Source organism: Periophthalmus magnuspinnatus, chromosome 4 (assembly GCF_009829125.3).
Source record: "Periophthalmus magnuspinnatus isolate fPerMag1 chromosome 4, fPerMag1.2.pri, whole genome shotgun sequence".
NCBI classification, from domain to species: domain Eukaryota; kingdom Metazoa; phylum Chordata; class Actinopteri; order Gobiiformes; family Gobiidae; genus Periophthalmus; species Periophthalmus magnuspinnatus.
In genome coordinates this window covers 19,768,917-19,790,375 of record NC_047129.1, presented here as the reverse complement: position 1 = coordinate 19,790,375, position 21,459 = coordinate 19,768,917, and the positions used below count along the sequence as shown (strand labels likewise).

Here is a 21,459-nt window from a genome sequence, read left to right as displayed (position 1 = left end):
GATAGAGAGGAGGGGGGAGTAGAGGGGAGTAGAGGGGAGGGGGGGGGGATTAGCCGATCATTAAACCCCAGTGTGTTTTAGCTCAGAAACCAACCTCCTCTTTCTCTCCCTCCCACCCACCCTCCCTCTCTTCTCCTGAACAAACAAATCACAGTAGTGAGCAAATGACATATGTAGCCACCTCCTCTCTCTCCCTGCGTCCACGCTGCCATCCATTTAACCCCAATCCTGTCCCCGTCCACCCCCCAACCACCTCCACCCCTCACGCACCACCACACCCTATGCTCCCCCATCTGTGACATGGGGCTTTAGGCTGATCAGCAAACAGTGTTGGGAACAATACACATTTTGAGTAACTGTATTCAGGTACTTTGGTAGTATTCAGAGTCCAGTTACTTTACTCGAATCAAAAGAATACATTGCAGTATTTGATGACACAATTTAGGCTTCAAACTGCACAGAATCAGTGAGAAATATAGAAAACTCAGCTCTTGTGGTGAGACATGTAAGATTTTGTCTGATAGGAAACAGAACAAACAGTGAAACAAACATAAAGCTGTTTTTAAACCTATGCTGTGTCTTTACTCTATAATTTAAATGCATCTCAATGTAAAAGTACTCGAAGTATTCAGAATGCAGTACTCTGATCGGACCGTGTATCTGAATACTTTACAAAATACTACTGCAGTATTCAATATTCTGTTACTAAATTTATTTCCGTCACTGTCAGGGGAAAGCCAACAATAGCCATCCCAGTTTGTTTTGATGGATCGGACTCATAACCTCGAGCTACTCACTCCACTCTGATAATGCACTTTGTAATTAATGCTTCCAAGTTTGATTTAGAGTGGTGCTGATTCAGGCCAGGCGGGGGCGGGGGTGAGCACGGGGGAGAGGGTGGCAGGGAGGGTGGGGTGAGCAGGAGGGTGATGGAGGCAGGGGCAAGAAGGAGCCAGGGGGTTGAGATGAGCAGGAGCAAGATGGGGCAGAGGGGTGAGACAAGCAGGGGCAAGAGGGGGCTAGGGGTGAGACAAACAGGGATGAGAGGAGGCAGGGGTGAAGCGAGCAGGTGGGTGATGAGCAGGGATGAAAGGAGGGTGAAATGAGCAGGGGCGAGGGGGGGGGTGCAGAAGTGTGAGACAAGCAGGGGGTGACGAGCAGGGACAAGAGGGGGGCAGTTGGGTGAGATGAGCAGATGGAGAGGGAGGGAGGGGCGACAGGGGGCAAGGAGGGCGACGGAGGCAGGGAGGGCGAGGGGCTCGGCTGTCAGTTATGCCTGTGCCAGGAAAGATGCCTTGTTTTGGACGCCGTGTTCTCATTATCTTGATTTCAGAGTCATATTTTTAAAAAGTTTCATTCCTGGTGCAATATATTTGACGAGCTTGACACGAAATGGGAAAGAAATGACTAACTGACTAACTGCTTTTTACACAGCCCTGTCTGTACAACAAGTTATAAAAGTCTCTTTATGAGCTTCACGAGGGGTCAGTTTCTCAGCCGAGATTACAGTAATGGGTCTCTCCCGTTTCCACTGTATTGTTCTAATTAGAAACACAAATATAAATACCTCAACACCTACAGACACGCGTAATAAAACTATTCTTGTGTGGTCACTTGGCCTGTCAACATAAGCTTGATATATCGCTGCAGTAAATATAGACGATAAACGATAATATTGAAACTAATTTATGCCACTGACGCAAAAACTCGAACAGATTTAAAACACAAAAACTATTCTAAATCTACAATATTGTTAAAAATCATGAGATGTAATAAACAAACAGCAGAAAGAGACACTTTAGTCGTTAGTTTGCATCTGTAATGAGTCAGACAAGTTATTTATTCAAACTTTTGCAGCTTAAATCTGATCATAGAGTCAAAAAATAAACCAAAAATTTCCCAGTAGTGCAAAGAAAAAGTAACACAATATAGTGATTATCATGACAGGCCTCGTTATAATGAAACTGTCTGTTCAGATTTACTATATATGCTGACCATACTGGTTAGTAGTGTTATGTAATAGCCTATGCTGCAAACAGGAAAGATTTGAACCCAGTTAAACAAATAATGTAAATTTGTTTACTTTGATGTTCTAAATGTTTAAACTTAGAAAAAACAAAAATCTTTTATAGTGTAGTTGGGTTTAGGCTGAGGAATGCTGGTTTACGCGCCTCTACCCTCTGGATCCACATATTCTACAGATGACTGCCAGTTTTATGCAGAGCAAGCAAATTCCAGCCACATTCACTCAGTGTGTGGCCATTTCTTTCATAAGACCACAACTCCCTCTGCGCTCATAACAAAGAAAAACACTATTGCATGGCCAAGAACTGAAGGGATCCATCCAGAGAACCACAGCTCCTCACTGGACCTAATTAGAACGTGCTGATGTGAGCTATGGCATGTTTATTATTATAACGAAAATACACTGGATGTACAGGACCAGTCAAAAGTTTGAGCAAAAGTCTGGATACGCCCCCTCATTCAGCGTTTTGTTCTTTATTTTTACTACTTTCTACATTTTATAAGACATCAAATATATGAAGCAAGATATATGGGGTTGTGTAGCAAAAAAAAGGACAATTTTTATATTTTACATTCAGATTCCTCAAAAAGTCCCCACCCTTTGCTTTGTGGAGCTGCAAATCCTTGTTCTTCTCTTAATGAGGTCTATAATGAAGTCTCCTGAAATGGTTTTCACTTCACAGCTGAGCCGCGTCAGTGTCAAGGAAGGCTAATGTAGTAGTGATCAAAGCAAAAGGTGAAGGCTGTTTTTAAAAATCCAAAATCCGAAACAAGTTTGTAGTTATTTTGAGCGTATTTTTGGTTTGCTACCTTCCACAAGTGTCATTCATAGTTTTGATGTTGCAGTGAGAATCTACAGTGTGAATAATCCTGGAAATAAATAAGAAACATAGATGTAAACAAACTAACTCAAAAACGGTTAGCTTGTTTGAGTTAGCAAAGTTGGGAAAGTTTAGCTCTGCTCCAAATAAGAAGTTAATTCAATAAATGTTAAAATAAAGTAATAAAAAGTGTACTTAAAGCGGTGATGTTGGATATTCCCACGCCTCCTGATCTCTTGTGGTTCCAGCTGTGCTCCTGTGGGACTGCCTTATTTACTTGTCCTCGTCACTGTGATTCTTCAGCTGTTGTGTGTATATTTCCCGTTCCTGCCTCACTGCTCCACCCACTCGGATGTGCTCCTTATATTGCACCAAAATTCACTTACTTAACTACCTACCTCCCTATCTATTATACTTACTTACTTACTTACTTTCTATCTTACCTTCTTACCTACCTACTTGCCTACTTACTTACTTACCTACCTACTTACTAACTTACCTACCTACTTACTAACTAGCGAAACAAAAACCCAGGATCATGTAGAGCGGGTTAATACAAACATTTTAAGACCAAAATGTTGAGTCTGACAGCAGCAGCTACATAGAGAGGGATGATGTTTTTTTCAATGTAAAGTGAATTGGAACCAGAATTGGAGCGAGGAGCGCGCCCATTATCACTTCCTGTTTGGAAAGTGATGCCTAGCACATTAGCTATGTTTATTTATATTTACAATCTATGGTTTGATCTGGGGTTTTACGGACAAATGCCAAAAAATACCACAGCTTCCCCTCTCTGCTGTTCCCATGCTGCTGGTCTCATATAAATCCTTATAACCTAAATGAAAGGATTAGTCTCTGTGAAGTGCTCCTTTACTGCCCACACCTGCCCATGTGTCTGTAAACCTATCATAACTACATTTTGTAAAGAGCTCTGTCCTTGCTCTTATCAGTTCTTTGAATCTGATGTAACTGTAACGCAGAGTAACTGGGTCAAACACGGAGCTGGACAATGAAAGAGGCTTATGACATAATAACACCTATTGATTTTTCATATTGATATTTCTGTTAATCGTATTGCACTCAACAGATGTTGTGTCTTTGTGTTTTCCAGGAATCTGCTTTACATCAACCCCCAAAGCCTTAACTTTGCCAACCGCCAAGGCTCTGCCCGCAACATCACCGTTAAAGTACAATTCATGAACGGAGAGGACCCAAATAATGCCATGCCGGTACGTCAACAATTAAAGGCCATATCACACTGTTTTCTGATCTCTGTTCTAATGTTGTTTCCTCATCACAAACAGACCTGGAGTTGTGTTTTGTTTCATTCACTCATGTTTAACACACAAACCCTGCATACTTAGGCTAGATTCTTCTCTCAAACTGAAAACACTCTGTTCCACCTTGTGATGTCATCATGTGATAATACAGGAAGTGCTCCACTGAGTTTTTTAAACCCATACACCTTCACTAGAATAATATGGATCAATTCATTGCTAATCTTTACTGAACTAAATGTGAAAACTACCACTTCATGACATCACAAGGTGGAACAGAGCATTTTGAGGTTTGGAGATGTAGACAGACTAATAATAAAGTGTTACTCAAACATGTGTGAATGAAACAAAACACAACTCCAGGTCTGTTTTTGAGGAGGTAACAGCGTTATAACATGATATAAAGCTCACGAGAGTGAATTTTATGTAATATAGGACCTTTAAAACCTTTTACTTTTTATTGTATTGTTAATAGCATTGTCAAAAGTGTCTAAAAACATGAACTAATCAATATTAAAACTAGTATTGAAACTAGGCACTCATTTTTTGCAGGTATTGATACTAAAAAGTCCCATGTGTAGGACAGAAATGGACCTTTTCTGAATATCTGATGTTGAGCTGCATCTTTCAAAAGTATAAGACACATAGACTAGTATACACCCATGGACCACCACTGTGAACCTACTGGAGTAAACCAGGCCCAAACCAGGCCCAAACCAGGCCCAAACCAGGCCCAAACCAGGCCCAAACCAGGCCCAAACCAGGCCCAAACCAGGCCTAAACCAGGCCCAAACCATGACCAATCCAAGTTTTTATAACGATGTCTCTCTGTATCTTTCACAAGTATAAGACACATAGACTAGTACACACCCATGGACCACTATAAGCCTATTGGACACTGAGGGATTACAGATTTTAGGACACATGGGAACAGAACACAAAGTACAACATTGAATGTGGAAAATCACATTCCACCTACTCTAATTTGAGTATTTTATTTATTTTTTTACTCTCATTGCCGCATTGGAATTGGTATCGAGTATTGAGTCTATTCCTTAGTATTGAAATCAAGTTTGAAATTTTTGTATCGTGACAACACTTGTTTTTTCACTTCAGTAACCCATGTTTTTATTAAATATTTAGGTCATATTTGGAAAGTCCAGCTGTGCAGATTTCTACAAAGAAGCCTACACCTCTGTGGTTTACCATAACAGGTGAGTCTTTACAGTGAAACTTTGACTTTTACTACTGTACAGTTTTATATTCTTTTCTGATCCATGCTTCTCTTGTATTGGATCGTCCTTGCCACAACTTTGGTTAAACCTACGGTGGCTGAAGGGTATCAAATATTTTATCACCATCATAAATGTCCTGTGGTTTGTCGTCTGTCACTAAGGGTCATTCTGTCAAGGCGAAAATTAATTAACCTGTGAATAATGTCTCATAGAAAGTAGACGTATTTTACTTTTACACTTTGCTTGTTTACACTAAGTTTAGTTTTAAATTCGTCAGACTCATAGATTGTATAAAAGGAGTGGACATATCTAACCCTCTAGTCGCCGCGTTCAAAACAGGAAGTGAGCTGGAGGCGCTTCCAGTTCCATCAACTCTGGCTCCAATTAATTTTCTATTGAATAACTGTGTCCCCTCTCTCTGTAACTGCTGCTGTCAGACTCGTCATTTTGGTCTTAAAATGTTCGTATTAACCCGCTCTACATGATCCTGGTTTTTTTATTTCACTATTGTGTCCGTAAATCAAGATATGAAGAGGCTATGGACGTCACCCATAGCGTTCGGCTCCAGTCAAATGAAGCTCATCAAGGCTAGCAGTTACAGGGGCCAATTTGGAGCCAAGTTCCATATTTAGAATTCTGACTGCAAGAACCAATGAGGATTGAGGCTATTGAAAGGTAATAACCCTTCACACCCTCCCCACTGGTTTAGCGGGGACCGGGCATTTAGCGATGCTGTCAATCAAACCTGTGGCTAACGCTTTGGGAGTGACCTCCGAGAAAGAAGGTGCCTGATTTGTCTGTTGTTAATGTTCATATCTTGATTTATAGATACAAGTAAAATAAAAACCCCAAGATCATGTAGAGAGGGTTAATACGAACATTTTAAGACCAAAATGACGAGTCTGACAGCAGCAGTTACAGAGAGAGGGGACACAGTTTTTTAGTGTAAAGTGAATTGGAGTCGATGAAGCCGGAAGTGCGCACATGATCACTTCCTATTTGGAACACGGCGGCTAGCAGGTTAGCTATGTTCATTTATAGATACAGTCTGTGGTCTGGTTCATGGTACAGACAGTATGGTCTTGTGGGTGCAGCGCTCATGGCTGAACTTTCTAAAATTGGACGATGATGATGTGGGTTTGTTGCTTGTTTTATGTGACTCTTCCAACTTTGGTTCTTAATAGTCTTGTGGGTCATAAGGCAATGCTGTTGTTGCATACTTGTGGACGCACTTTCTCCTATGTTTACATTTAATACATTCCAAGGTTAAATCCTACTGCAGAACAAATGCATAAAAAATGTCATCAAAACATTCGCATTAGGATGTTTTGAAATTAGTGATTTAGTGCATTTTTATACAGCGCTTTCCTACCTTCAAGGCTCAAAGCGCTTTACATCAAAAATCACTCACCCATTCACATTTACGCATCGACACACATTCATACAAAAGTGTACACAAACAGTGGGGGTGAGCGGGGTTAAGCGTCTTAAGCGTAAGATTATGATTTTACATGTTTTTGGTTTTTTTTCAGATCCCCAGACTTTTCGGATGAGATCAAAATTAAACTACCAGCGTCTTTGTCCGACCATCACCACATCCTCTTCACTTTTTACCACGTCAGCTGCCAACAGAAGCAGAACACCCCACTGGAGACCCCTGTTGGTTACACGGTGAATCTTTCATAAATATATCTATTGCACTTCATTTGTACAGCACATTTCATAAGCAAAACAATACAGATATATAAATACTGGAAATATTAAATTAATTTCTATTTAACTCCACTAGACCTGTTCTGCAAACTGGACTTTTCAGATCTTTAATCATGTTCGTTTCTTCTCATTGACCCTCTGAAGTTGCATTTGGAGTGATTCATGAATCTTTTATTTTCAACATACTATTTTGTTGATTTACCCCCATTTAACCTCCACTGGTACGCCCACTGTGACGTACACGCCCACTGTGATGTACGCGCCCACTGTGACGTACGGACTTCTTTCTTAATCGGTGATACTCGTGGGATTCAGCACCTTTGCGTAGTCGTTTTGGTACAAATGAACAAAAATACACTGCTCGCTAGTGGGATGTACCGTTATTTATAGGGGCACCAAAAGCATGCAGTGCTTTGTTGTGATGACGTTTACGGTGACATCAGTTCCCATTGAGCACTGCAGTTTTCTAATGTGGAAGTCAGTGGATTTGTTTCTTTTATGAAGTCATTTTAGATGAATATTATGATTTAAAATGTACAAATTATAACAATGATCCATAATAGGGCTGATTTAAGGAAATAAAAGTAGTTAAATCAAAGTACTAAAAAGGGCAAAAACATAAAAATACATAAAAGACACAGGACCACACATCTCACACGATGTTAAAATATAAGGGAATCAAAATGGGCCTTAACCCTCACACAATTACCTCTATTTTACATACCCATCCGTATTTTTTAATAAGTGACTGGGAAAAATCCCTGCAGCACCTGCGCTCTCATTCGTCACCTTCGAGGGACAACAGGTGCAGATTACCGTAATGACAGTAAAATATTGAAATAGCCCCATGCCTCCGCTTTGAGATGTCGTTTGAATTTACATGAGAGCACGACTGGTTGCAAGGTTACGCTACTGGAAGTCCGCAACCACGCTCTATCAGTGACGATAGCATCCAACGCTATAGGGTTAAGACGAGACTTCAAACTCTCCACTACATACACTGTAGATATAAATGGACGTTCCAAATAGGAAGTGATCATGGGTGCACTTCCGGCTCTGTCGACTGTGGGGTTTTTATTTCGTTATTGTGTCTGTAAATCAAGATATGAACATTAATAAGAGACATTTCAGGCGCCTTCTTTCCCCGAGGTCACTCCCGTTAGCGTTAGCAGCACACTGTTGCTAAGTGTCCCCTCCCTGCTAAACCAGCCTTGCTTCAGATTGGCTCTTTGGTTGCTATGATACTTGGGGTCGGAGTTCCATAGCAACCGGGGGATATATACCTGGATAATAATGTAAATATATTTAACATATTTTCTTGTGTCTCCAGTGGATCCCGATGCTGCAGAATGGGCGTTTGAGGACAGGACACTTTTGCCTTCCTGTGTCTCTCGAAAAGCCGCCTCAGTCTTACTCCGTGCTCTCCCCAGATGTATGGCTCCTGCTTCAGTTGAATGACGTTTGTTTTTTTTATTCTCAGTGTTTTAAAAGCTTTTGTTTTCCAGGTCCCACTTCCAGGCATGAAGTGGGTGGATAACCATCGGGGGGTGTTCAATGTGGAGGTTACAGCTGTCTCCACTATTCACACACAGGTATTTACACACAACTGGAACACATAACACATTTTGAAGGACGCATTTTTTTCACAACACAAAAAAAACCACATTAGGTTATGTGCCTGTACCTGAAATACTCCACCGTGAGGCATTAAATATTTGTCCCCTTGACAATATTTCTTAGTGTCAAGGGGACTTGCCTCTGACCTTTACTGTAATTTGGTATGGTGGTGTCACATGCTTGTCTCCGTGAAGCTAGATATGTTTAATTCCAGACTGCGGAACATTTCAGGCAAAGCAATAACATCTCCAAGGAGAAAAGCCGCCATCAGAAAAGTTACATACTGTATCTTTAAAGGTCCTATATTACGCAAAATGGATTCTTGTGAGCTTTTAGCCATATTACCTCCTCACAAACAGACCTAGAGTTGTGTTTTGTTTCATTCACACATACCCTGCGTATTTAGGCTAAGTTTTTCACAACTACAGGTATGTTTTTGAGGAGGTAACACCATTATAACCTGACTTAAAGCTCACAAGAGTCAGTTTTGCGTAATATAGGCCCTTTAACCTCAGTTCATGAGTCTGTAGCAGTAATGTTCTCAGGCCTCTCCGTCTCCGCGTCTCTTGTGGTGAGCTGCACTTGACTCTGGTCCAGTCTGATGTGAATCACGGCTCAGTTTGTGTTATCTGGCCTGTGCTGCTGCTGGCTGTAGATCTTTTGGTTTGTAGCCTCCACTTGGTGAGCAAACGCCGGTTAAGAGTTACATCCAGACACCGCCAAGGTTACTGTGATTTATTTTTTAATTTTTCTACGAGTCATAAAACTTTTTCTTGTTACCAGTGCTGCAACTAACAATTATTGTAGTTGTCAAAAAAAATCTATTGTATACTAATGGTAAACGGTCACATTTTTATACAGTGCTTTTCCACTTTCAAGGCTCAAAGCGCTTTACATCAAGGAACCACTCACCCATTCGCACACACATACACCAGTATACCCAGACACTGAGGCGAGTCAGGTGTCTTGCCCAAGGACACAACGGCAGCATTCATCTGAGGGAGCTGGAAACACACCGCCAACTTGTCTGTGGATCTGACCGCTCTACCAATGAACCCTGAACTAAGAACTGAACTAACTGTAGAAATATGGCGACTGACAGGTTCTAGATGCAGAATATTTACAATTGAAGTGTATTGTTCAGTAATATTTGGACTTGGGTTTGGATTTAATGAGTTAATCGTTCTTTTCTTCTAATCTCTCTGTTCCTGTTTATTTCAGGATCAGTACCTGGATAAGTTCTTTGCCTTGGTGCACGCCTTGGACGAGCACATGTTCCCAGTGCGGATTGGAGACATGCGGATTATGGAGAACAGTCTGGAGGCAGAGCTTAAAACCAGCATCGCAGCCCTGAACTCCACCCAGCTGGAGCCCGTCGTGAGATTCCTTCACCTGCTGCTGGACAAACTCGTGCTGCTTGTGGTGCGGCCGCCGGTTATTGCTGGACAAATAGGTAAATCATAACTAAATAAATAAAAGTGAGTTGTTAAGAGTTAAAGGCCCATATTACACTGTTTTCTGATCTGTGTTCTAATGTTATTTCCTCATCTTCATCACAAACAGACCTGGAGTTGTGTTTTGTTTCATTCACACATGTTTAACACAAACCCTGCATATTTAGGCTGAGCTTTTCTCTCAAACTGAAAACACTCTGTTTCACCTTGTGATGTCATAAAGTGGTAATACAGGAAGTGCTCCACTGTGTTTTTAAACTCCATACACCTTCACTAGAATCATTTGGATCATTTCAGCACTGGAATTGCCAATCTCTACTCAACTAAAGGTAAAAGGAGCTGTTAACTTGAAAACTACCACTTCATGACATCACAAGGTGGAACAGAGCATTTTGAGCTTTGGAGATGTAACAGACTAATAATGAAGTGTTACTCAAACATGTGTGAATGAAACAAAACACAACTCCAGGTCTGTTTTTGAGGAGGTAACAAATTTCGAATACATGACTTGAAGGGTAGAAGAGTTCATTTTGTTTACTATAGGACCTGTAAAGATGACATGTTGTGCATTTTTGTGTCTGTAGTATTAAGCTGTAATTTGCTTAGATCATTTTCCAATATGTTCATTGTAAACAGCAATATTAATCTAAACAGAAACACGTCCAATGACTTTCTGTTTGAAACTGCAGCGCTGATGGGCTCTTTATAGTTTCATTTCATTGTAGGAAGCAGCTGATTTTTAAAAATGGCTGTTTTTGAAAGGGAACAGTGGGCAGAGGGGGGTAGGCCAAAACAGATATTTTCCAAGCACTTAAGCCTTGAATGAAATACAAAAAGAGGATTATATAAACATGAACAAATGAATCAATCGAAATCATAAACTGTATAAAGAACTGGAAGTAAGTGTGACGTCACCCACAGTATTTGGCTCCAAATGAAGCTCATCGAGGCTAGCAGTTATAGGGGCGATTCTTACCACGAGTATCATAGCAACCAGAGAGCCAATCCATAGCGAGGCTGTTGAAGGTAGTGCCCCCTTAGCAACGCTGTCAATCAAACCTGTTGCTAATGCTAGCAGGAGTGATGTCGGGAAAATAAGGCATCTGATTTGTCTGTTATTAATAATATCATATCTTGATTTAGAGACAAATTAATAAAATAAAAACCCCAAGAGCATGTAGAGCGGGTTAATACGAACATTTAAGACCAAAATGATGAGTCTGACAGCAGCAGTTAAAGAGGAGGGACACAGTTTTTACATAGAAAGTGAACTGGAGCCAGAGTCGATTAAGCGCACCCATGATCACTTCCTATTTTGAGTGTGGCGGCTAGCAGGTTAGCTCTGTCTATTTATATATACAGTCTATGATCAAAATGCAACTTTGAGTAAACTAATAACGAGGGAACACCTTTTATAAGATGATTTGAAGCTTACAGTTTTTTAGATCATGTTCCCTCTTCAAACGTGTCTTTCTGTCTCTGTCTGTTATAGTGAACCTGGGACAAGCGTCATTCGAGGTCATGGCGTCTATAGTAAACCGGCTCCATAAATATCTGGACACCAGCCAAGACATGCACGGGCGAAACAGTCTCCTGTCCTCTTATATACATTATGTTTTCCGTCTGCCCAGCACTGACCCCAACTCCCCCTCTCCGGGTACGCTACACAAACATTAAACTGCATTACAACATCTTTTTTATATATAATTTCTTTTGCTAAATGTTTTTGTGAATGCTGTCTAACCCTGAGCTCTGAGGGTGTCTGTTTTCCTTTGCATGCATCATTTTAACTTTTTCCCCCTATTTTTTTTATATTTTATGTTTTTCCTCCATCTGCATATTTTCTGCCTGCTCTACAGACTCCGATCCATCTGCAACAGGTACATATGCAAATGCTGAATGCTCCGTTTATGCCTTTAATTATTTTTGTTAAACATTTTATCCTGCTGTTTTTAAATCTTTTCATTTGAAAAACTTTGCAGCACAGTGAGAGCATGGTTCAGTTACAGTCATTACATCTATGGCATTCTACACAATAGTGATGGGACAATAAACAGTAATGTAAAAAGAGATGACAATAATTGTTCGTGGACATTTTATATAATCTTGATAATCGCTGTTATATCACCTGAATGTGTGGGGAAAAACAACTAGTCAACGGGGGGATAAAGGGGTCTGTTGTCCGGGGCCCCAGGGTCTTAGGGGCCCATAATTGGATACTTGGATACCTTAACAGTAAATAAGTTCTATAGGGACAGAGCCGTTTTAAAGCCTCAGAAAATCGATTCGTGTTCACTTGTTGGTCACATAATCATAGTTTTACACAAGTCAATTTTTAGATTTTAGCCGCAAAACACACCACAAAGTTTTGTAGCATTTAGGGAGATTGTGTACGCAGCATTCAGGAAAAATCCGAGGCTCCACAAAATGTTATGGTTCTTTTTTTTTTTTTCTTTTTTTTATGGAAATGTGGAATTGAAGCAGAAAAGTTAAGGTATAAAATGTGTTGATCTTTGTTATTCCAGTTTAGGGTTGTCAAAAGTATTGAAATCAGATACTAATCAATAGTAAAACTAGTGTTGAAACTAGATACTCATTTGAACAAGTATCGGTACTAAAAAAATGAAATAAAATTAACCTTTCTTGAATATGTTTAGAGTGATCTTGAGCTGTATCAGAACAAGTATAAGACATAGGCCACACAGAAAGATGTTTTTATTATCATTGTGGTATCAGAATCAGTATCGAGATTATTCCTTAGTATTGAAATCGAGTTTGAAATGTTAGTATTTCTATATCCAGCCCATTACCATGCTCTCACTGCTGCAACGTGAGAACTAAACATAATTCATTCATAAAAACACATTTAATCTGACTCTTGACATGGATTATCCTGTGCTCTTGTATTGTCTTAGGCCCGGGGGGACTGGGAGGCTCGATGCATTATGCCACCATGGCTCGATCAGCCGTACGACCTGCCAGTCTCAACTTGAACCGCTCCCGTAGCCTTAGCAACAGTAACCCTGACATCTCAGGGACGCCCACCTCCCCTGACGACGAGGTCCGCTCCATCATCGGCAGCAAGGTAAGACTTTCGCTGCAGTTTGTCCAATGGCTTTGCACTCTTTCTACTCCTACGTCCACACACCTGGTCCAGCAGCCTCAAGTGATGTTTTTTTAGACAGGAAGATAAAGATGAATGTACTAAACGATGATTGTAACCTACATCGTGACAAAGGCGCTGCATGTGCCCATTGACCCTCAAATATATTTGATTAACAGTTAAACCCCTTTGCTCATATGTAAACAAAGCCCCGAACATCTTATCTGTCTAACCTCTGAAGCAGCAGCCTGCCACACATTTACAGTGTGGACAGCAGCTAAAAGGCGTGATTCAAAGCCGCTGTGTTTACCACTAACGCCGTTCACAAGGTACAAAAGCAGCATTGTTTTATAGTCGTATATAAGTCACTGAGCCCGTTCAGCCCCAGCTGGGTTTGTTTGACCTTTTTGTTGTTCTATTTGATCTGTGGATAGTTTTCGATTTGCATAACTGTTTTTTTTGTGTCTATTTTAACCCTTTTACACTGAATGCAGCCACTCCTTTGATGACTGTTCCTTTTGCTAATGTTTAATCCTTACCTTTTGTGTCCTAGGAAGGGGAAGGCAGTTTTCTCACAGCTAAAGGGACAGAGATTAGTTTTTGTTAAAGGAACTGTGTGTAGCCTGCACTCTAACAGTTAAAAATTGTTAAATAAATGAATTTAAAATCCGATTATAACCACAACTGAACCTGGGTTGCCAGAGCCTTTAACTGCAGATAGAGCAAACATACAAGCTTTTCTCTGTCTCAGTATATAAACAATATTGAAACAGATAACCCAAATGGAAAAGTCCTATGAGGCTCATTCTGCTTTCTGGTTGGATAATAATCTTGAGAACCAAAACACCAAATTGTATCAGTGTAAACAACTTGGCTATAATGTCCAATGTTTTATGTAATTAAGAATAAATCCGTACTATCATTTTGTTTTTATCGATGATGGCTGTTTTTGATTGATTTGAGTTGGTTAGGTCATAATAAAACTCTTCCCTTGAAGGACAGGACGTATCCAACTCCGTGTAGTATAAATCCCAGTGTTGCCAGCTCCATCAAATTAAAAATGGCTTCTGGACGGGAGCTGAAACATCGTGATCGCAAAAACAGTGTCCAGATGAGGGGGATAGTCCAGTGAGGTTCATCTGTTCTGCCAATAATTTACTTTAACAGATTCTTTTTTCAGACAAAGGTTTAGTTTGTTTTCGTGATTTAAACAGGTTTTGGCGCTGTCTTATTACTGTGGAGGCAGAACGACAGCGCCATCTGCAGTCTGACTTCTTCAGGACAGTATATAGGAAATACGCTCACGGGACGAGGGGCCTTTTTACTCTCACACACCTCGGATACTGTCCTGAAGAAGTCAGACTGCAGATGGCGCTGTTGTCCTGTCTCCACCGGTAGACACCGCCAAAAGACACCGCCAAAACCTGTTTAAATCACCTGACCGTTCAAGTCACAGTAACATTACGTGACCACTCTGAGGCACTAATGAGCTGTCCAAACGGTCAGCGATGAAAACAAACTGCATATTCTGCCTCCACTAGTGTTTGGGAACCATCTTTACAGATAGTGAACAGTTTTTCCTTTAAACACCCAGGAAAACTCTTACTGTTTTGGACATTTATTGAAGAGTAGATTGTGAAACTGTAACACACAAAAAGATATATGCACATTACAATCACGTTTTAATATTCATATTAACAAAGATTATGCAGAGCTACATAAAACAATATATAGCAGCTTATTACAATAAAATATATGCACAACATTAGCTTAAAGTTGGCTACAACTAATGAAAACGTGTGTGCATGATGCTAACATGCATAGAAAATCCCATAGACACGCTAGTGCTATTAGCGTCTTATATTTTGGTGCAAATTTCAAGTGTAAGTCAACTTAAAGTGCTTGAGATGAGTTTACAGTGCAAGCTAACATCTTATAATGTCACAATATTTAGAGAGAGATTTGAATAGGGCCAAATGTTTAAACTGTGGGAAATGACTGAACTGTTGAAAAATCTGCAACAATATGGATGCTATGGTAGCTTTGAGTGGACAAAACAGACTCAAAACAGAAATATCTTCCTCCAGTGGGGGCAGAACACTAAACCATGGTCTGGTCTTGATGCACCGCTGAAACCATCTCCATGTGTGTACCTCATCTGAGGATGCAGTTAGCTCATGTTTCTGGAATTAAAAACTTACACACAGTTCCTTTAACTCCTTTAACCTTACTCCATTATGATTTTTGGTCTTTGGTGTTTTCCAGCATTGGTGTCCTTTGAACCTGTTTAACCTGTAACTATTGCTTCCCTCCTCCTCCCCCGTGCTGCTCGCTTATGCCCTTGTTTCCTGCCTGGCCTTGTGTCTCCTGGCCTTGTGTCTCCTGACCTTGGCGTCCCTGTTTAGGGTTTAGACCGGTCCAACTCGTGGGTTCACTCCATGGGGTGTCACAGTGACCCCTGGGGATCCGGCCCTGGGTCTGCTCCAGAAACCATGCAGGTTACCAGTGTCCCCTCCTTCACCTCAGCTAGACCCACTCACTGTCATCACATTCAGGGAATATTGGGCCATGTGAAGTTTTGGTTTCTTTTGTGCTAAAATCATCACAAAATAAATTAAAGTGGCCGTATTATACTGTTCTAATGTTGTTTCCTCATCACAAACAGACCTGGAGTTGTGTTTTGATTCCTTCACACATGTTTAACACACAAAAAGATAACAATACTCTGTTTACTTTAAGTAGAACAACACTCCTCACAAACAGACCTTGTTTTATTCACACACAAATCCTGCATATTTAGGCTGACTTCTTCTTTCAAACTGAAAACACTGTGTTCCACCATGTGATGTCATCATGTGGTAATACAGGAAGTGCTCCACTGTGTTTTTAAACTCCATACACCTTCACTAGAATCATTTGGATCATTTCAGCTCTGAAATTGCCTATCTCTGTTGAACTAAAGGCAAAAGGAGCTGTTAACTTGAAAACGATTGCTTCATGACATCACAAGGTGGAACAGAGTGTTTTGAGCTCTGGAGATGTAGACGGACTAATAATAGTTACTTTAACATGCACAAACTCCAGGGATGTTTTTGAGGAGGGAACAGCTTTAGAACATGACATAAAGATCACAAGAGACAATCTTGTGTAATATAGAACCTTTAACTTAAGAAAGCGCACGTTCCAGAGCGCAAAGAAAAATATCCAAAACTTCAATACAATATTCCCTTGAACAGTTCCAGTAGATCTGCCATTTTAGCATGTAGCTTTCAAAAGATCTAACATTATTTATTCTTAATTATACATCTCTCATTTAAAGTGCTTTATAATTTTACACAAATCAAGAAGCAGAAAAGTAAAAAAAATATGCTGAAAATTAGAGGAAGTAGAGTTCTAAAACATGAGGACGTCACACTGGGAGAAGTCTACCCAAGAGCAGCGATGTGGGCATGAAGGGGCGTCACCTTCAATAGCCCCGCTCCTGATTGGCTCTGTGGTTGCTATGATACCCGTGGTCACAATTCCAATTATGGAACTCGACTCTAATTTCACCTCTATAACTGCTCTAGCCTTAATGAGCGTCATTTGGAGCCGAACACTGTGGGTGATGTCACACTCATTTAGTCCACTTCTTTGTACAGTCTATGCAAGAAAAACATTTTTTGGACACTTTAAACATAATTGCAACAATATAAATGTGTTTTCTTATCATTTAATTTGTCAAATTGTAACCTCTGTAACATTAGAGGTGTTTAGTTGCTCGGTTCATAGGCGCTTTACCCACATGAGATAAAACAACACAATGTGGCCTGTCATGGGGATAAATATGTTAGATCTTACCTTTCATACGCTTTAGTTTGTTCCTTTAGCATCTGCTTTTACTAAATATTTTTAATTTCTTTGCTTTAACCTTTTTAATTACTGTAGATGCACATGACCAGTCAAAAGTTTGGACACTCCCTCTCATTCAGTGTTTTTTATCTTTATTTTTACTACTTTCAGCTTTTATATACACACACAAGGCATCAAATATATGAAGTAACATATATGGAATTGTATATAGTTTTTTTTTTTTTTTTTTTAATATTAAAGAAGTATCTTCTCTTTGTTTTGTGGACAGCTGCAAACCCTTGTCTTTTTTTTTTTTTTTATCTAAACCATCTAAAAATAATTTGCAGTTACTTTGAGTTTGTTTTGTTAGCTTCCACATGTGTCATTCATAGCTTTGATGCTTCAGTGAGAATCTACAGTGTGAATAATCCTGGAAATAAACAAGAAACAGAAATGAAGAAGTGGCCAAACTTTTGCCTGGTCGATATTTGCATGACCCAACACTAACCATAGCATTAGCATCTTCCACTTGTGCATGGGGTATGTGCGTTTGTGTGAATGTGACTCGGTCCACCTGTTCTGTCCCTCCGTCCCCCTGTCCCTCTGTCCACTTGTCCTGTCCCTGTCTCATTCACCTTTTACTTATTAGTTTTGTCCTTTGTCACTTTCAGTTATAATTGTGTTTTTAAACAGATATTATAAATTGTTTCTCAAAACATAGATTATCTTTGCATTGAAATTCAACATATGTGAACCTTAAAGGTGCACTATGTAACTTTTCTGGTTTGTCTCCATAGAGATTTACAGTAATTGTTTTTTTTTTATTTTTATGTTTCATGTTACGACATTAATTTATCTGTCTTGGTTGTATTTCCATTATGTGTGTTTTAATTGCACAGAAATGCCTTGAAAAACATGGATTCTACTGTGAGCCGGCTTGCCTCTCCACAGATCTGTAACACGGCCTTGTCTTCATGGAGATGGGTAATTTTAATGCCATACTGTGAAACATCCCCAACATCTCCATGGAGACAAGCAGGTGGTGACCCATCCTCCTGAAAAGTTACACACTGCATCTTTAAATAGACTGATGTATAATTATATGTATTTAAAGGTCCTGTATGATGCTATTCTCTGATCTCTGTTCTAATGTTGTTTCCTTGTCACAAACAGACCTCAAGTTTTTCCACCTTGTGATGTCATCATGTGGTAATACAGGAAGTGCTCCACTGTGTTTTTAAACTCCACACACCTTCACTAGAATCATTTGGATAAATTCAGACCTGGAATTGCCAATCTCTACTGAACTAAAGGTAAAAGAAGCTGTTAACTTGAAAACTACCACTTCATGACATCACAAGGTGGAACAGAGCATTTTGAGCTTTGGAGATGTAGACAGACTAATAATAAAGTGTTAAGCATGTGTGAATGAAACAACACAACTCCAGGTCTGTTTTTGAGGAGGGAACAGCGTTATAACATGGATTAAAGCTCACAGGGGTCAGTTTTGTGTGATATTGGACCTTTAAATGTTTCGTGTTTAGTTTTTGCATTGACTTGTCTATTGTGTACCTGCCTTGTCTTCATGAGTGTGAGTGTGTGTATATGTGTGACTGTGTGTATTTGTGTATGTTTGTGTGTGTGTATGTGTATATGTGTGTGTGTGTCTGCGTGTAGGGATGTGTGTGTATGTGTCTGTGTATATATGTATGTGTGTGTGTATGCCTATGTGCCTCCAGCGTGTGTATGTCTGTGTGTGACTGTGTGTATATTGGTGTGTATATGTGTGTGTTTGTGTGTGTATGTGTGTGTATGTCTGTGTGTGACTATGTGTGTATATTGGTGTGTATATGGGGGTGTGTTTGTGTGTGTGTATGTGTGTGTGTGTTTATTTGTGTGTGTGACTGATGCACATTTTCCTGAGGAGGATACAGTCTTTTTTCTCCTCCTTGTCCTGTGTGTGTCTGTGTGTGTATGTGTTTGTGTACATGTGTGTGTATATATGTGATTGTGTGTGTATATATGTGATTATGTGGGTGACTGAGGCACATTTTCCTGAGGAGGACACAGTCTGGCTCCTCCTCGTCGTCCACTAACTTTTGTCACATTCACTCATTCCACCCTCAGGCCATGGAGCGCTGTGGCCATCGCATGTCTTCGCACACTGAGAGCTCCAGTTTCTTGCAAAGTTTAACAGGACGATTACCCACAAAAAAGGTAGAGCGTTTTGCACCGGGGGAGGAGAAGAAGCCGCTCTGACCCTCGTTTCTCCTCTCTCTTTGTCTTGTTGATGTTGGATTGGTTGATGTTGTGTTTGTGAATGCTGAGTGGGCCAGTGATCTGCCTCAGAATGTTTCAAACACATGTCTGTTTAAGTTTGAATGTTTTCTGGGGCTTTTTGGGGGTTGGCTCGATATGAACTGACCTGATGTGAGTGTGAGGAGCTTGTGTTGTGCATTTGTTGTGTGCTGCACTAATAAACATAACATACAGTTAGCGTTAGCTTAGGCTAGGGCATGGTTTCAGCTACAACAGAGCGTTACACATAGAGTTCTTGAATATATATATATATATATATATATATATATATATATATATATATATATATAATTTATTATTATTATTATGTTTATATTAATGGTCTTATTACATCAAATTAAAGGCCAAACAGGACCGATATCATGGGGCCAATACCCGACCCAGCCAAATTGTATATATATCGGTACATCCCTTAACACAATATAACAGATACTCCCTCAGATGACCTGTATTAGCCTGTATCTGAGTTTTAGTTACTTGAATAAGACAAACTGATGTCTGAATCTTACATTCCAGCTTTTGAACTAACAGTTGTGATCTGCATGGCGGCATTTTGAGTGGAGCTAACGTGGCTTATGGCGTCAACAATGTTTATCTGTTTATAATCTGGATTTACTAGGGATTTTTTTTCATAAAATTTAATTCAAATATAAAATGTTAATATTAGACTAGTCATATAAACGATGTTGATGAGGCAGTACCAGGCCGCTCTATTAGCTTGTTTTTAGGTTAGACTTAGACTCAGTGGTGGATTTGTTACTTAAGTAAAAGTGCAGATACAGAGGCAAAAAGTTACTCAAATAAAAGTAAAATTATCACATGAAAAAAATCTACTTGAATTAAAGTATTTGAGTACCTGTTTAAAAATGTACTTTTAGAGTAAAAAGTAAAAGTATTTCACAGGTGTTCATTTGTTATAGTGTCATATTTTAACAATACAAATCCATGTCTTATTTTTTCTTATGAATTTTGTGTATTTATTTATTTTTGCTCAAAGTTGAAGCTTGAACTCGAAAACTTTAGTCAGGATGTTTTCACGAACATGATAAAAAATAACCCCTCAAATCATATGAAAAATACTTTTACTTTTCAGTCCTGTTCAAAAATATAGTGGAGGAGAAAGTACAGATACTGCTCTTAAATGTACTGAAGTAAAAGTAAAAAGTATCCATTGTAAAATGCACTTTATTTAAGTAGAATATTTCAGTATCTGTACTTTACTTCAGAACTTTACTACTTGCACTTCGTTACCTTCCACCACTGGATTTATAACAGATGGCAGTTCTCTAAATTGTAGTATTAAGAGGTTTTAATGATGATTTTAAGTTTAAGATTTAATGCATCGTTTTAACCTTTGCCTCTTGTGTCGTTGTGTTTTGTTTCTGTAGCTGTTTCATGAGGAGCTGGCTCTGCAGTGGGTGGTCAGCAGCGGGAGCGTCCGCGAGGGCGCTCTCCAACAGGCCTGGTTCTTTTTTGAGCTGATGGTAGAATACATTTGAACACCTACCATATTGTGTTACTTGCTTTGCTATAGTTATAAATGTTTTTATTTATTTTTTTATTTACATTTTTATTGCATTACTTGCATTGCTATAGTTGTGAATATTTTTTGTTTTTTTTGATTTTGTGTAATGTTTATGCACGTTCAAAAGTTTTTAGAATTTAATAGACTTGAATAATAATGGTTAGAAAATCAAAACATTTTTGTCGCAGGTGAAGAGCATCATCCATCACCTATACTTCACGGACCGTTTGGAGTCACCACGGAAACACCGCTTCCCTGAGCGCTTCATGGATGACATCACGGCGTTGGTCAGCACCATCGCCGGGGACATCGTGTCTCGCTTTCAGAAGGTTTGCGTTTATATCTATAAACACAACCAGTCAGAAGTTTGGACACACGCTCTCATTCAATGTTTTTTTTCTTTATTATACATGAAATAGATGAATTAAAAAGGCTTCATTCACACATGTTTAACACACAAACCCTGAATATTTAGGCTGAGTTCTTCTCTCAAACTGAAAACTCTGTTCCACCCTGTGATGTCATGTGGTAATACAGGA

The 21,459-nt window shown here is 39.6% G+C and overlaps 1 protein-coding gene across 10 annotated transcripts in view; it reads left to right on the top strand.

Annotated features, from left to right (window-relative positions):
- dock7 (dedicator of cytokinesis 7) overlaps positions 1–21,459 on the top strand; it is a 74,018-nt gene that overhangs the window by 22,945 nt on the left and 29,614 nt on the right. For 3 of the 10 annotated variants that reach the window (XM_033965717.2, XM_033965716.2, XM_055221514.1), the window contains exons 15-25: positions 3,958–4,075; positions 5,267–5,337; positions 6,891–7,029; positions 8,402–8,503; positions 8,577–8,663; positions 9,910–10,141; positions 11,635–11,799; positions 13,058–13,227; positions 19,204–19,293; positions 20,784–20,879; positions 21,109–21,249. In XM_033965717.2, the coding sequence (XP_033821608.1) occupies positions 3,958–4,075; positions 5,267–5,337; positions 6,891–7,029; positions 8,402–8,503; positions 8,577–8,663; positions 9,910–10,141; positions 11,635–11,799; positions 13,058–13,227; positions 19,204–19,293; positions 20,784–20,879; positions 21,109–21,249 (1,411 nt within the window). Of the gene's footprint in view, positions 1–3,957; positions 4,076–5,266; positions 5,338–6,890; positions 7,030–8,401; positions 8,504–8,576; positions 8,664–9,909; positions 10,142–11,634; positions 11,800–12,001; positions 12,023–13,057; positions 13,228–15,650; positions 15,744–19,203; positions 19,294–20,783; positions 20,880–21,108; positions 21,250–21,459 lie in introns of all 10 variants that reach the window. The other 7 variants (XM_033965715.2, XM_033965714.2, XM_055221515.1 and 4 more) reach the window with 4 other exon arrangements.